The sequence below is a fragment of the Manacus candei genome, unplaced genomic scaffold (assembly GCF_025592945.1).
Source record: "Manacus candei isolate 608988 ecotype Guabito, Panama unplaced genomic scaffold, ASM2559294v1 h1tg000037l, whole genome shotgun sequence".
NCBI lineage: Eukaryota > Metazoa > Chordata > Aves > Passeriformes > Pipridae > Manacus > Manacus candei.
The window spans coordinates 8,780,867-8,794,972 of record NW_026138085.1 but is presented as its reverse complement, the minus strand read 5'-3'; the positions used below and the strand labels follow the sequence as shown (position 1 = coordinate 8,794,972).

General features: G+C 46.1%; 1 protein-coding gene and 1 long non-coding RNA gene across 3 annotated transcripts in view; one reads left to right on the top strand and one right to left on the bottom strand.

The window, feature by feature from the left end:
• Window positions 1-14,106, top strand: part of LOC127473698 (uncharacterized) — a 901,041-nt gene that overhangs the window by 283,295 nt on the left and 603,640 nt on the right. The gene's annotated exons all lie outside the window — the stretch shown is intronic.
• BNIP1 (BCL2 interacting protein 1) lies at window positions 8,248-13,286 on the bottom strand. Of its 2 annotated transcripts, none has more exons than XM_051793615.1 (6): window positions 13,153-13,286; window positions 12,971-13,063; window positions 12,634-12,725; window positions 11,690-11,791; window positions 10,779-11,023; window positions 8,248-8,906 (listed from the first exon to the last, which is right to left on the bottom strand). In XM_051793615.1, exons 1-6 carry the CDS (start codon window positions 13,237-13,239, stop codon window positions 8,710-8,712), a joined length of 816 nt encoding a protein of 271 aa, XP_051649575.1. In that variant the 5' UTR covers window positions 13,240-13,286; the 3' UTR covers window positions 8,248-8,709. The 2 variants fall into 2 exon arrangements, with proteins under 2 accessions (XP_051649575.1, XP_051649577.1); XM_051793617.1 differs by having other exon boundaries at window positions 10,905-11,023.

Genomic DNA, 14,106 nt, shown 5'->3' with positions numbered 1-14,106 from the left:
TATGAAGTTGTGTCAGAGGAGGTTTCGGTTGGATATTAGGGAAAGATTCTTCACCCACTGAATAGATGAGCACTCTGGGAGAAGAACTTTTTCCTAACATCCAGCCTAAACCTCTCCTAACAGAGCTTCATTTCTCCCATGCCTGACTGTGAACCCAATACTGGAGAAAGTTCTGAGTTTTAATCCTATCTTTGCTGCCTTTATCCATACTGAGCCCAACCATGCTGGAATTAGCAGGTCTTTGTTCTGCAGGGGCCAGCAGAGCAGGGAAGCAGAACGTGGTGCAGAACTTTATTTCACAGTGCTACCTAGTGGTTTCTGGAACAAATGATCAGTTCCTCAAAATGCTTCTCCAGACAGAACCTCAGCGTGGAGTTAAGTACAAATGTGTATAAAATCTAAACCTCCACCACTGCCTGAAATGGGTAGGAACTGTACATTAAAATTGCAGCAAGGGAAAAAGAAAGAAGGAAAAAACCGCAAAGAACGCTTGCAAATTAATCCCAAGTATTTCTGACTGGATATTCATACACATGAGCACATCAAAAATCCCATCCCAGCCTCCTGCAGCTCTAGCAGATGCCAGGACAGGCAGCACCTTTATGCAACCACCAGGATTTTTCCTACCTCGCACCCCTGCCAGGGATTAGCACAGGAACATGGAACTAGTGGCATTCACAGCCCTTCAGAGACTGTCCCTGCCCTTTTCATCCTCTCTCACAGCACCAAATGTTAATGCCAGCTCTGTGCTCAGATTTTCCCAGATTTCCTGCCAGCATGGGGACACTCGTCAGAAAGAGCAAGGGAGCCTCCTCCCCTCCAAAAACCCTTCCATGTTCCTCTCAAACTTTCCTTTGCTCCATAGCAGGGGGTGCTGAACTGACTTGGGGCAGCTCAATATCACCTCCTCCCTGTCACAAATCTGTCAGTCTATATTGATCTATACATTGATCCATACTTTTTCCAGCATCACAAATTCCTTGGCAAAGGAGCAGCGCTGTTGCCCTGTGTTTGCCCACACAAGACAAGGTTTAGGTGCTGCAGCAGCACAACGAAATGAAGTCCTGTTAAAAACTGACAGGTCAGACCAAGAGCCAAGGTTGGCAGGATTCAGTGGAAGATGTTAAATCTAAGTATGAGACACAGCTGCTAGACAAGACAGTTTTCCCATATTTAGAAAGGGGAGAGCAGTCCTTGCTTCCCTGGGCAATGCCTTATGATCACCAGATGAAAGGAGTCATGTAAGTACTAAGTAGTATTAATAGTCACAGGCATTATATATATATATATATATATGAGAATAATACAGTCAAACAATACTTAACAGTTATTTCCAATAGCAACATTTGTATAATGCCATTGACACTCAACTGCTGATAAGTTGGACACACTTAAGGAATTTTAATAAGCCTTTGAAAAGCTTTAACTGATGTGAATTAAGCCCTGAGATAATTTAGACGCGGGGCTATCACTCTTCAGTTAAAAATAATTGATCTTGGATGTAAACGTCACATCTTACGCCCTGGAGGACAAAGGCAAAGAAAATGTCATTTGTCACCAGCAGTGTCTGGGGCTGATGAACACGTTCAGAGAGGAGCTGCTGAACCTGGACCATACGAGGGACCCCTCAGCTCTGTGCACCCACAGGAACTTCTCCCGTGGGGTCACGGACAAGGAACCTCACAGGAATAAGACTGAGATATGTGAATTAACAATACATGTGTGGTTATTACTACAGACACTAAATCCAGTGCCCTGGGTGAGTGCAGAAAGGACTGCCACTATCTTTTGGCTTTAATCCACAAAAATAGCTCTGCTGCCATTCCCCTCTTGCAGAGGCAGAAACAAAGTTTTCATCTACAGTTTAGTACCAAACATAAAAGTTTTTTCTTGTTCTATATTTACTGCTTGTTGTTCCAGGAGTTACTCTTTCCTAACTGGCAATTCCTGTCTATCTTTTCTGGAATCCTCTAATAGATATGTCTTTTTCACAAGGTGATAAGACCAGAAACTCTTGTTGAAATCTGCAAACCTAAATATCCACACACAGCATCATAAAAATTAACTTGCAGTAATGAGAATTCAAATTCCTGCTTGCTGTCTTTCACCATGAATATTACTCAGTTTGTTGTCTACAAAATTGTTTACCATTAAGTCTGTGAAAGATCAGGAAGCAAGTTTGGGTCAAAGCCTGCAATTACCAAACACAAAAGTATTTTAAACAAACATGAAAATAAGGAAATTGCTTGTGTGCTTATGGGGTTTGGTGGGTTTTTTAAATTTTTTATTTCTCTCCTATTTTTGGCTGGTTGGTTTTGAATAAGCAAATTATTGGCAGTAAATAAGCAAATCAGCCAGTAAAAGCCAGGACTCCCTGGCATTAAACTATTTGCAAATTTCAGTTATTTTCAAGTCTCATCTCTGACATGCAAACAAACAGGAATAATGTTATGATTCTTCGTAGCATTTGCAACTTTATGCCCAAACAAAAAGAAGGAAAAGCAGCATGCTTCTAAGAACACTGCTCAGAAAGGAATTGTTCATTATTTAATCCAAAGTACACAGCATTGATATACATACAACGGATCATTTATATAGATATATATATCAATATAGAGGACAGGGGAAGGTTTGCTTCTCTTGGAAACATGAAGTTATTATCAGACACAGGACAGGAGGCTGACCGGATCAATAGACTTACTCAATATAGAAAAATCTTATCTTCATTTCAGGCTGGCTGGCCTTAATGTCAGCACCCAGATGCCACTGACAGAGTTATCTCCCATCAGCAGCAGCAATAACTGCTCGGTGACACCTACGAAAAGCCAATAACCCAAACAGGAAAATTTTGTCCTGCTGTCTATTTTGAAGATAAAGGGAAACCAACCCACCCCTCCCTGGTCTTAGTGCCTTTATCGGGACTACAGAACATCACTTTGCAGCCCGTGTGGGTTTTGATTTCAAATCTCCAGCCCCCTTGGGACGACACAAACTGAAGAACTCGCGCGTACAACGAGACCAGACCCCCGGCGGGGTCAGGTCCGAAAGCGTCCCTGGATGTGACACTCAGCCATCATGCTGTTGAAAAGAAGAAAGCAAAAAGCTTTCATGTTGTTCTATATATATGTGGTTCTATCTATAGGGCCTGGTGTGTGCTGATCCCAGCAGAGACGTTCTCCCTGCCTGCCCTTTGGGCGCTTATCGCGGGCCCGGAGGGACACACGCAGCATTATCACCGGGCCAGGCTCGGAGCAGCCGAGTGGCATTTTCCTTTCATGCAGCCACTGACACCAAGCACGGGGCAAAGCATCCCACAGCACCACAGCATGGCCCCCACCCCGCCTGGCAGGCTGTAGGAGCCAGAGATAAGTGGGATACGGGAGTCAGCTCTGATGTTGCAGCAGGAGACAAAGGTCAGGAGCGATAACATCTGATCGGCCTCACCTTGTGGGGATAAAAATAAAAGGAAGCCCAAGTGGAAGCAAAAGGTTGTGGTGGTCTAAGGTATGGCAAGATGTCACAGCACCCCAGGGAGACCTTCACCAGGTTTGCTTCTCAACTCCCACACAAGTATTTTTAATGACTTTCCAGGAGCCTCACGATTCACTCAGCATTTTGGTGCCCAAGGCACCACTTGGAGGCAGACACGTGGCCACAATTAGCTCTGGCTTTGCAGTAGTAACCAAGGTCCACACTGGAACCACAACATTTTCTTCAACACCAGATGAGCCCAAGAAAGGCTGGAACACTCCTGCTCCCCTGGAGTAAGTGGGAATAGCCAGTGGGCAAGGATGTAGCCAGGCAGAGGGAAATGGGCAATTGCAAATTCTCCAGGGTTATGATTTAAGCACTTGACACTTACATGAAAGGTTAAAATCATGACATCGAAAGCAATCCCCAAACCAGAGCCAAATAAAATTAAAATATGCTTTTTCAGGTTTGCTACTGTGAAGACCATATATCTGCTTGTGCAGAATTTGATACTTTTCATGATCACATGGTGCCAAAAGCTTGGAGTTTATTCCACACATTGCTCACAGTGATGGGAGCAGCAGCCCCAGCCCACAGCACAGAGGAGGGGCCTTACCTGGGAGATCCGTGCTGGCTTCGCTGCACTGAACCAAGTGCATTTACATGGACACACAGAGGCACAACTAGGCAATGTTTTTCAGTGCCTTTGCAGAAGCCTGAATAATTATAGACAGTAAAGGACTTGAAAATTAATCACACGTGCCGCATCTCTGCTAACTTAAGATCTCAGTGGACACCACACAAAGGGCTGGGCCCTAAACCAAATTAAATGAAGAACCCAGTCCCTTCCTCAGACTGCAGCTCTCTCTTTACATGGAAGATGATCAAGTCTTGAAGGCTTAGTTACAGTGCTCCACCACAGCCAGAGCATCTCTCTCAATATGACACCTGAAGAAATCAGTACAAAGTCTCCATCACATGTTCCTGTGACAAAACCAAACCTCAGCTCGGTGGGACTGTCATTTACCCTGTGGCACAGAGCAGCCCAGACAATGTTTGCACCATTGTATGTAAGCAAGCAGATAACAATGAAGTTTTATTTATTCAGTGTAACAGCCTCAGCCTGAACAAGTCCACGATCAGCTGCACTGAGCCAGCCCACAAACAGCTTTCCATAGCGGCAGGATGATGAAAGAGCCCCTGGATTCAGCTTAAGATTTCTCTTCTGGGAGAATTACTCCATTACAAACAGGGAGGCAAAGTAATACTAAGCTGATTTCTGCACCCTCTTTCCAAAGAAGAGCCCCACATATTTGCAGACAAGTATGCACATGCCCTCTGGATATTCTCAGCCCCCAAAGATTCCAGCCTGGCTTGCTCTGGGCCACTCGGCCTGTGATAGCAGCCATGCACATTTGGCAGAGACATTTTTAGAAACTTCCAAGCTATGAATTCACCTTTCCATCTTGGTAAAGCCAGTTATGTGGAAAGCATTTCAAAAGCACAACTTCAGATACAAACTTAATTTCTCCTCAATTCTCACAGGAGGGGGAATAAATAATATTAGACTCTTCATTTATTCTCCCACAGTTATCCTGTAATATTTCTGTATTTCCGGACACTGTAATCAAAAATAAAATAATTATAAGTCAAATCAGTCTTTTCAGCACAGTTACACCCATGTTAAAACTATTTCCAGTTCTTTTCCTCAGGTCTATGTTCTATTGCAAGTCACTAAAAAGTGACTTTCCTTGGAAACATACATCTAACTAAATGCTTAGGAAGTGACCTTCATGCTGCAGATTTCAGGGATGTACTGGATACCTGGCAGGCACCTGCTCCTGTCCACAGGCTTTTCACCATGGCCACGTGGGAACTGAGACCAGGACTGTATCTGCATCCACAGTCCAGTAACCATGTGCTGCCAACACAGATAAATATCCAACAGCACCATCTGGCTCCTGATACATCCACAGTCAACTTCCAGACATTTTCCCTTTTTCCACCGGTGCTCAGAAAAAGCAAACTGCTCTTGGTGGAGTGGGTCAGACTCCACAGGCAGGACCTGATATAGACTCCACAAACCTGCAAGCTCTAAACCTCTGAATCCACTAAAGCATCAGAGCCGCCTCATCCTCACCCCCAAGTGGCTCCAGCTGCACAGCCAAACACCCACAATCCTCTAAATGGCTTCAGCCCCCTTTGCCTGGAGGACACAACTAATGAACCACCACTCAGCTGATGAGTTCATTAACCCACAGCTGCTTGATTGCTGCCAGCTGCCTGTCTCAGCCCCTGAACTCCACAGCAAGATTTCAGCCCCTTTTTAAGCTCAGAGTGATTCCTTACTCCTTCTTTTAAAGGAGTGTTATTCTTCAAAGGAAAAAGATTTTTACTGCAACTGTTTTGTGACAGTAAATTCCACCATCTGCTTGCAACAACCACATCTGATACCTACTGCCTTCTGGGGAGAGATGGCCCAGGGAGTAACAGGAGCACTCCTGCTTGCTTTCACCTGTGCATGAACCCTCCAGCATAGTCCTGAACATTTCTCCAGAGCTCTTTCTTTCTTTCTTCCCAAACACTTGCTGCTTCTGCAGTCCTGGAGTTTGTGGTCTCAGAAGGACTCCAACCCTTGGTCCCCAAGTCATGCCCAAGCCCAAAAGTGCAGAGGGAACAGAGGCCATCCCCTTCTCACCCTCCCTGATGGCTCTGCTGCACTTTTCAGGGCAGACTTGAAAGGTGAAGCACCTAAGAAAATGCTACTCTTTCAGAAAAACCAGTGTGATGCCATTTTTTACCCTTCCCAACACAACCTCGGGCACACAGCAGCAAGACCCCAAGACACATCATCCTGTGTGCAAATATAAACCCTTCTGCAGACACAGAAAAACTGCACAGGCACAACTTTCCACACTCCCTGGATCAGACAGCAAAAAAAAAACAAGGCACAACCACCTCTTCTTCCCCCAGCGCTGTTCTTGCTCACTTATTCAAAAAATAAGATATAAAGCCCTACCTTGAGGCGAGGAGCAAGGTCTGTAGGTGAGGAGCAAGGCAGACACCACACTGCAGTGTGGAGGGAGGACGTTTGGGCACAGCCCCCCCCCAGCTGTGGGCTATTAGGGCTGATTGGGGATCTGACCATGCCAGGAGGGATCCAGGGCACTCCCACCAGCTCTGGCTCTGCTCCAGTCCCAGGTGTCTCTTGAGCAACCACTTGATTTGGTTCACCCCCCACAGCAGAGGTGGTGCTTCACCAAATCACCCTTCTTACCCTGAAGAGGAAGTAACGTTTATCCTGCTGTCTCCACTGATTCTTTCTTTCCAGGTCTGTGGCCCATCAGGAGCCTACATGATTTCTGGCTGCCTGTGGAAGGAAATGATTCAAGTACCAGGTACTGCAGACCAAGCTGTTGCATCCAGGGCAGTGGAGAGGTATTTCCACTCTTCCCTTCTTCTAAAAGGTCTAGTTGTCAATATTTTTTCATTAATTCCCTTGTCTCTCAGGACTGTAAATTGAGTCAGTTTATATAGGTAGGCATGTTTACAAAAGGACTGGATTATTTTTTTAAATTAAATCCGGATGCAACAGAAAGCAAATGCCATAAGGGGTTTTTTTTGCCTTCAGACTGTTCCAGCAGGTCAAGGTCTGAAAGGTTCAATTTCAGTATCAAGATGACAACCGAGCACAAACCAAGACACTCAGCAACAGATGTTTTCTTTTCCCCCAAACTCTACATTACAACCCCCACCCCAAAATATCACCCCTTTAAAAACAACCTTTACTGAAGTTCTCAGCACTGTGAGAAAGCTGCTGCTTTTTTTTTTTTTAAGGCTGATCTATGTCCAGAGGCAGAGAGTGTTTGACCACAATACTTCAGAAGGATGAGACCGTTTTCAAGCTGACTGAACAAAATAAAGCCACACTGCTACATCTGGCCTAGGAGCAGCAAGTCCCTGTAAAGAGAATTTTACTGACTGCTCCAAAGTTGCATAAACCAGCACTGCACTGAGATCTGGTGAATGAGTTACAATGACAAGATCATCAAATGGTCACCTCCTTTCTAAATGTCCCATTGAGAACTGATTACAGAGGTGACCAAGCCTCAAATTTCACACAAACTTACATACTGCAATTGGCTTGATGTCTTATTTATTAGGATACATGTAGCACTCCCTTTTAAAAAAGTTACTTATTACTAAATTAAGGCAGTATTTAACCATTTTGTGAGAATTTCCTAAACAGAATGTCAGCTTTACCAGCCAGCTCTGAAGAAGCAATGAAACATCAACTTTAAGAACATTGCAGTGTAGGTTTTGGTACCTCAAGGTACTACCTGAAGTGAGGTGGTTGGCATTTATGTTGTTAATTCAAATAAACTCACATTACTAAAGCAAAAGAGATAGGGAAGGTAAAGATTTTACTGAGAAGAGATCACCTGTCTCAATAAAAAACCCAACTTTCAAATGTACAACTTGGCAGCATTCTGCAAATATAAAGCATTTAGTGAAATTTCATAATGAAAAGGAACAAAAAGGCTTCTGATTTCGACAGACTGGCAATGTAATTTTCAAATATATTGTGTGAATTAATAGTAACAAATGGGGTTCCCATTTTTGCTTTGCCAGAGGAGCAGAGCCAGGCTGCACATGTGCTATGCTCCGAGGAAAAACAATCCATAAACAACCACTGCTGTTAAATAATATGAATTTTTACACTGGAAGGCTCTTTCAACACATTAGACTTCGTTTTTAAACAAAACTCTGTTTACATGAATACAATAAATAGTTTATTAGTGGAATGTATGTGAATTTCTCTCTTCCATCCTTGCTCTTACTCTCAGCACCTTACACACAGATGCCAGAGCAGTTTCCAGTCCAAGCCAAGGACAAAAGTTAATTTCAAGGCAAAAAACAATGAGAGGTTTAAAGCTCAGACTGGCACCTTTGAGTGACCAGTTCCTCAAGTGTTTGATTCCCCCAAATCTACCGGCAAATCGGCATTTCTTCTTTTCCACACCAGGATCCACCTGTTTCTTCCCAAATCCTGCTCCTTTAAGCTCTTCCAAGGCAGGTCACAAGCTCCATGGGGACAGCACAAAGCCCTGCCTGCTCTAACGCTCCTCCAGCTATTGCACCATCCCTTTATTACTTCATTTTAAAGCCCCACCATTACCAACCACCTTTTTCTGATTCTCTTTTTTTTTTTTTTTAATAGTTCAGCTTAGTGTTGTTTTACAAAAACGGAAAGAGTCTTTTCTTCAAGATATAGAGCACTGTGGCCAGGAAGAGGGCGAGGGCCAGGAAGATGAGCAGCTTGTCCGTCAGCTCCCTGCGGTTGTACTTGGTGATGAGCTTCCGCCCCAGCTGGATCGTCCCAGACATGGACTTGAACTCCTCATTCGCCTCCAGGATGGTTCTTGAAGAATTGGCTGAAATTAAGGGGAAAAAAAATAATAAAATCAGGCAGTTCAAAAATAGGAGGCAAAGTATGTAAGGGTGAGATGTTTGGTAGTACAGAGAGTGCCCGAGAGATCCTGTGCTGGGTCAGACTCGCTTGTGGGTGAGACACACACGGACTGTTCTCATGGAAGTTGTCACAACTCAGCGGTGCTAAGGAAAAAGACAGAGCAAAAGAACAGCACTGAAAAGCTTCAAGACCTACTAAAGTTCCTGAATTTTTAGTTTTTAGGTTACCAGGTCAAATCTAGTTCATGTTTTTCAGTCAGTGCTGAGACTTTGATGGCTGCAGAGTGAAAGAAGGATGGTGTAAAATAACCACCAACTGAAGGGAGAGAAATCACCGGCACAATCAGCAGCAGTTCTGGTGGCAGCAGGACAGGGCAATATTTGAATACATTAATTGCACAACTGAAATTATTCCCCCAAGCCAGAGCAGTAGAACAGTGTGATTTAGGTGGGCTTGCAGAAAGTAAGGAAGCAGCATGCAGCAGTAAGAGATTTTTAATAGGATGATAATGATCTTAATAGCCATTTTTGACAAACTTAATATTTTTTTGCCTAATAAAAATGAGAAGAGTCAACTAGAAAAAGTGCGTTGATTAGTCTCAACTTCTCTTTCCCTGTGAGAAAACAAACAAGCAAACAAATGCCCCGAACTCCTCAGCCTTCCTCCTTTCAAATTACTCAATTAAAGCAAAAGCCCTGGAATTCCCTTTTTCCTCCACTACAGAATGCACAGCCTACAGGACAGTGAAAGGTGCACCACTCTACACTGCCCTGATTGCTTACAGAAAGGTCAAATCCAACATTTGTCTAGTTCACAGAAATAAGAGGAGTAGAAATAAGTCTGCAGTATTTTACAAAACATTTTGTCCCATCGCATCTCATTTCAAGATGTATTTTGATCCAAGTGAAAACAGAAAACTTGTTTCCCAGAGTTAATGACAAAGCAGAGCCTCCCTGCTCCACAGCCTCAAATGTTCATTGCATCCTATGGAAGGACTTGCTCAGAAAAAAGGAATTCTAACTGCTAACTCAGAATTTGCAGCTGGGTTTTGAAAATGACCTTTGATAGTTTTTCCTTTGATGAACTCCAAGTGCTGTTCAGTCAGACACAGGGTGAAAAAGTGTCAGCCAAGCTGTCTTTTTAATTGGAGAAGGAACACGCTGCTTCTGCAGGAACAAAATGTACCCAGCTGCCACCCTCCGACAGGGTAGAAAGCAAGGAGGGCAAAATTGTGTTATTTATCCTCATCTTTAAACTGTTCTCCCTTCTGCCCAAAAGCACAGCTAGGAAGAGGCCCAGGCAGCACAAACTCAACTTCTAAATGCTTCATGAATCACCAGTTCTGACAGGTCACTTGATTTATTGGTTTGGAGTCTAAGCCAAAGAACTGGGTGAAATCTTGGTTTCACAGTCCCTGATGCACTGCTGACAGAGCAAGTGACCTTGGGTTCAAGTCACTTGATCTCCTCATCTCTCAGTCATCCCAGCTGGAGCCTGGGTGGAAACAGCCTTCCAGCCAGACTCTTTCCTTTGTGCATGGACATGCACACATGTACCCATGCTTTTATTTTCTCTGCCATTCCCAAATCCATGCCAGGACAGTGGCACAGAATAACACCAAACACACTCTTGGCACTGTGTGAGCTCACACTGCTTTTACAACTGCATTTATGTGAAACTAAAACAAAAGCTCCTCATCGTGACCCCTTTTCCTTTTCTTAATTATGAAACAGAAACTCCAACAAACAGCTCCACACAAAGTACATTATTATTTCCTGTTTATGTCCAACTGCTACAGAAGTTCTGCTGGACAGTCCTTTAATTATCATCGTACCATGTTCTCCTACAGCAAAGCAGTTTTCCACTCTGCTCCACAGTTGCTGGTCTGCCTCTCCCTCTCCTGACAGAACTGGCAAAAGGTGCTTCCACCACCCAATCCATGCCCAAACTCCATCTGTACCTAAGGTCTGCACAGTCTCCTCGCTCTGCTGCACTTGCTGTGACATCATCCTACTGATGCTCATCAGACTCTCTGTGATGTTACTTGCACTCTCTGCCAGGCTTTCCTTCGTAGTCTTCCTGAAAAGGAAAGGGAAAAAGTAAGGCAGGAAGGGATAAAATTATTTCTTTGGGTACTTTGGTAAAATGCTGCTGCCAGGGAGCCTAGAACAAAGCTTGGCACCAAACATCTCTGCCAGTGTACAAAAGACAGAGTTTGTTTTCACTGCATAAGAAACTCAGAATATCTTCATTAACAATAAAAAAAATAATCACAAAATATTAAAGAATCATGGGCCTGTATTTCACTACTTACTCATCCAGGACTGTGTAACTTAGAGCTCCTATGGAAGTACTCAAACAAACTACAACTTTATTATCCTAGGTATCCCATTTGTTGCTTTCAATACACAACTTACATACACTTGGATCCAGGTCTGCACGTGAAAACAGCTTGGATAATGATCTATCCCTTGTTTAGAATCTTGACTGGAATTAATGTAAAAGATAGTAAGAAAAACTATAAAGGCTAACTTACCCCCTTTTCTGCTTAGAGATGCCAGTGCCAAGAAAACCTGAAATTATCACAATCCTTAACAGTTCAAATTTCCACAAAAGGAAAATGCACTCATAAAAGAAAAGCCACATTCCAGATACACTTAAGTAACTTTATGTCACTTCCATTTAAAACTAGTGAATACAGCAGACACTGCTTGATTCTCAGAGTACAGTGGGACAGTCTGATACCTTTGTCTTAAGGAGTCTCTTCCCTGTAGCAGCTGATCTTTCTCAGAGTTGTCAATAGCAATTTTGCAGGCCAGATTTGCCTTCCTCCAAGCTGCCTGGTTGCTGAAATCACAAGAACAAAGTGCTGTAACGTGATGGGAACACTTTGCAAGCGCAATTTTCACAAAGCAAACACTACTGTAACTGGGCACCCCCAATATGTGCACAGACCCTCAGAGAATCAGAGAATCATTCAGGCTGGAACAGATCTATGAGATCACCAATCCCCACCTTGTCAACCAGACCAGAGCACTGAGTCCAGTCGCTCCTTGAACACCTCCAGGGACGGGGACTCCACCACCTCCCTGGGCAGCCCCTTCCAATGCTTGGCAACCCTTTCCATGAAGAAATTCTTCCTGATGTCAAACCTGAACCTCCCCCGGCACAGCTTGTGGTCGTTTCCTCTTGCCCTGTCCCTTGTTCCCCGGGAGCAGAGCCTGACCCTCATCTGGCTCCATCCTCCTGTCAGGGAGTTATAGAGAGTGACAAGTTTCCCCCTGAGCCTCCTTTTCTCCAGGCTGAGCCCCCCCAGCTCCCTCAGCCGCTCACTTTCTCAGTATTACAACACCAAGTAACAATATACTGCCCCAACATTCCTTCTCCTCAGGGTATCATTTACAGAGCAAGGGAAGAAGAAAACAGTGCCAGCTGTTGAATGACAGACTCTCAAGGCACCTACTTTGAGCGCAAGTGCTCAAAGAGACAGACCAGACTTAGGGAGCCAGGACAGGAGTCTGGAAAGGAAGAGAGAGTCATATCCTTTCCATCCCTGACCTCTTGGTATTCGGCAAAACATATCCTGTCAGCAACTGCGTTTGCCAAACAGAATCTGAGAGATGCTTTATCGAAGTCAGACTATCTCAGGGTACAGGGCACTTGGGAACAGCACCAGCTGCCCGACCCACCTGAGCATTTGTTTCTTGTGGTTCTCCACCTCCCGCAGCAAGGCCTGTTTCTCCGACTCCTTGTCCTCCTCCTTCGCCATCTGCTCCAGCTCCTTCGGCAGACACCACAAACACCAAAACCCCATCAACCACTTGCAGCTCGCACACCCCAACCCCGGCCAGGGAGAGCATTCAGAGCAGACTGATCCGGCAGATCCCCAGCCCAGAGCCGGGACCCCTCAACCCAAACCCAGGACCCCCCAACCCACGGCCGGACCCCCCTCAGTTCGCGGGCAGCCTCAGGCACGGGCCTAGACCACTGGTCCCCTTAGCAGTCCCCAGCTGGGGCGACCCTCACCTGGATGCAGCCCCGCAGATGTCGGAACTTCTCCTTCACGGCGGCGTTGAGCTCCGTGAGGGCGCTGAGAGGCCCCGGGCAGTCCCGGATGTCCTGGAACACAACGGCGCGGTCAGCGCGGCTTTCCCAGGTTCCCCCCGCGGCCGCGCCGGGGTGATGCAGGGCGGGCGGGTGGACAGTACCTGCACGGCCGCCTTGATCTCCAGGTCGAACTTGACGATCTCCTGGTGACAGACCCGCACCGGCACCGCCGCGGCGGCCGCCGCCATCTTGGCAGGGGAGGGCGGGGCGCGGGCAGAGCCGCGCGAGGGCGCCCCCTGCGGGCGGCGGGGGAGAAGCGCCCTGAGGGCGCCATGGCGGGCGGGGCTGGAGGGCCGCGGGGAGGGGGCAGCGATGTTCAGTAGGGAAGGAGCCGCTCCGGAGGGGATGTGGTGAATAACGGGCCGTGGTGAATAATAGAGTCGCACAGAATCACACACTGGGTCAGGTTGGAAGGGTGGGTCATCTGTTCCCACCTCCCTGCTCGAGCAGGGTCATCCCAGAGCACGTGGTGCAGGGTTGTGTCCAAACAGTACTGGAATGTCGCCGGTGAGGGAGACTCCACACCTCTGGGCAATCTGTCACTCGCAAAGGAAAGCTCTTTCTCGTGTTCATGTGGAACTTCCTGGGCATCAGTTCCTGCCCGTTGCCTCCTGTCCCATTGCTGGGCACCCCCGAGCAGAGCCTGGTCCATGCTCTGACCCCTCCCTGCAGACACTGACAGACATTGTTCAGGTCCCCTCTCAGTGTCTCCTCTCGGGGCTGAACAGCCCCAGCTCCCTCAGCCTTTTCTCGTAAGGAAGATGCTCCATCCCTTCATCATCTCCGCAGCCTCTGCTGTACCCGCTCTGGGAGCTCCATGTCTCTCCTGTCCTCAGGAGCCCAGAACTGGACACAGCACTGCCCATAACACATACTGTGTTCCCGTAGTGCTGCTGGGACTGCATATCTTATAATTCTTTGGGCAGTGAAATGTCCCGCTGAGCACTGTGGGAAGCACGCAAAGGTGGTTCATTAGTGGCTGAGGGCAAACGGGGGGCCCTTGGTAAAAAAAGGTGCAAAGCAGCACCTCCCCTGACACCCGGGAGAACCAATGG

Bases quoted from the DNA above. Each gene is read 5' to 3' on its own strand.
- BNIP1 (XM_051793615.1), bottom strand. From the start codon at position 13,239: ATGGCGGCGGCCGCCGCGGCGGTGCCGGTGCGGGTCTGTCACCAGGAG. The intron at 11,024-11,689 runs GTATCAGACTGT...TTTCCTTTTCAG, and splicing joins AGAGACTCCTTAAGACAAAG to GAAGACTACGAAGGAAAGCC. The intron at 8,907-10,778 runs GTACGATGATAA...CCTTAATTTCAG, and splicing joins CTTTGCTGTAGGAGAACATG to CCAATTCTTCAAGAACCATC.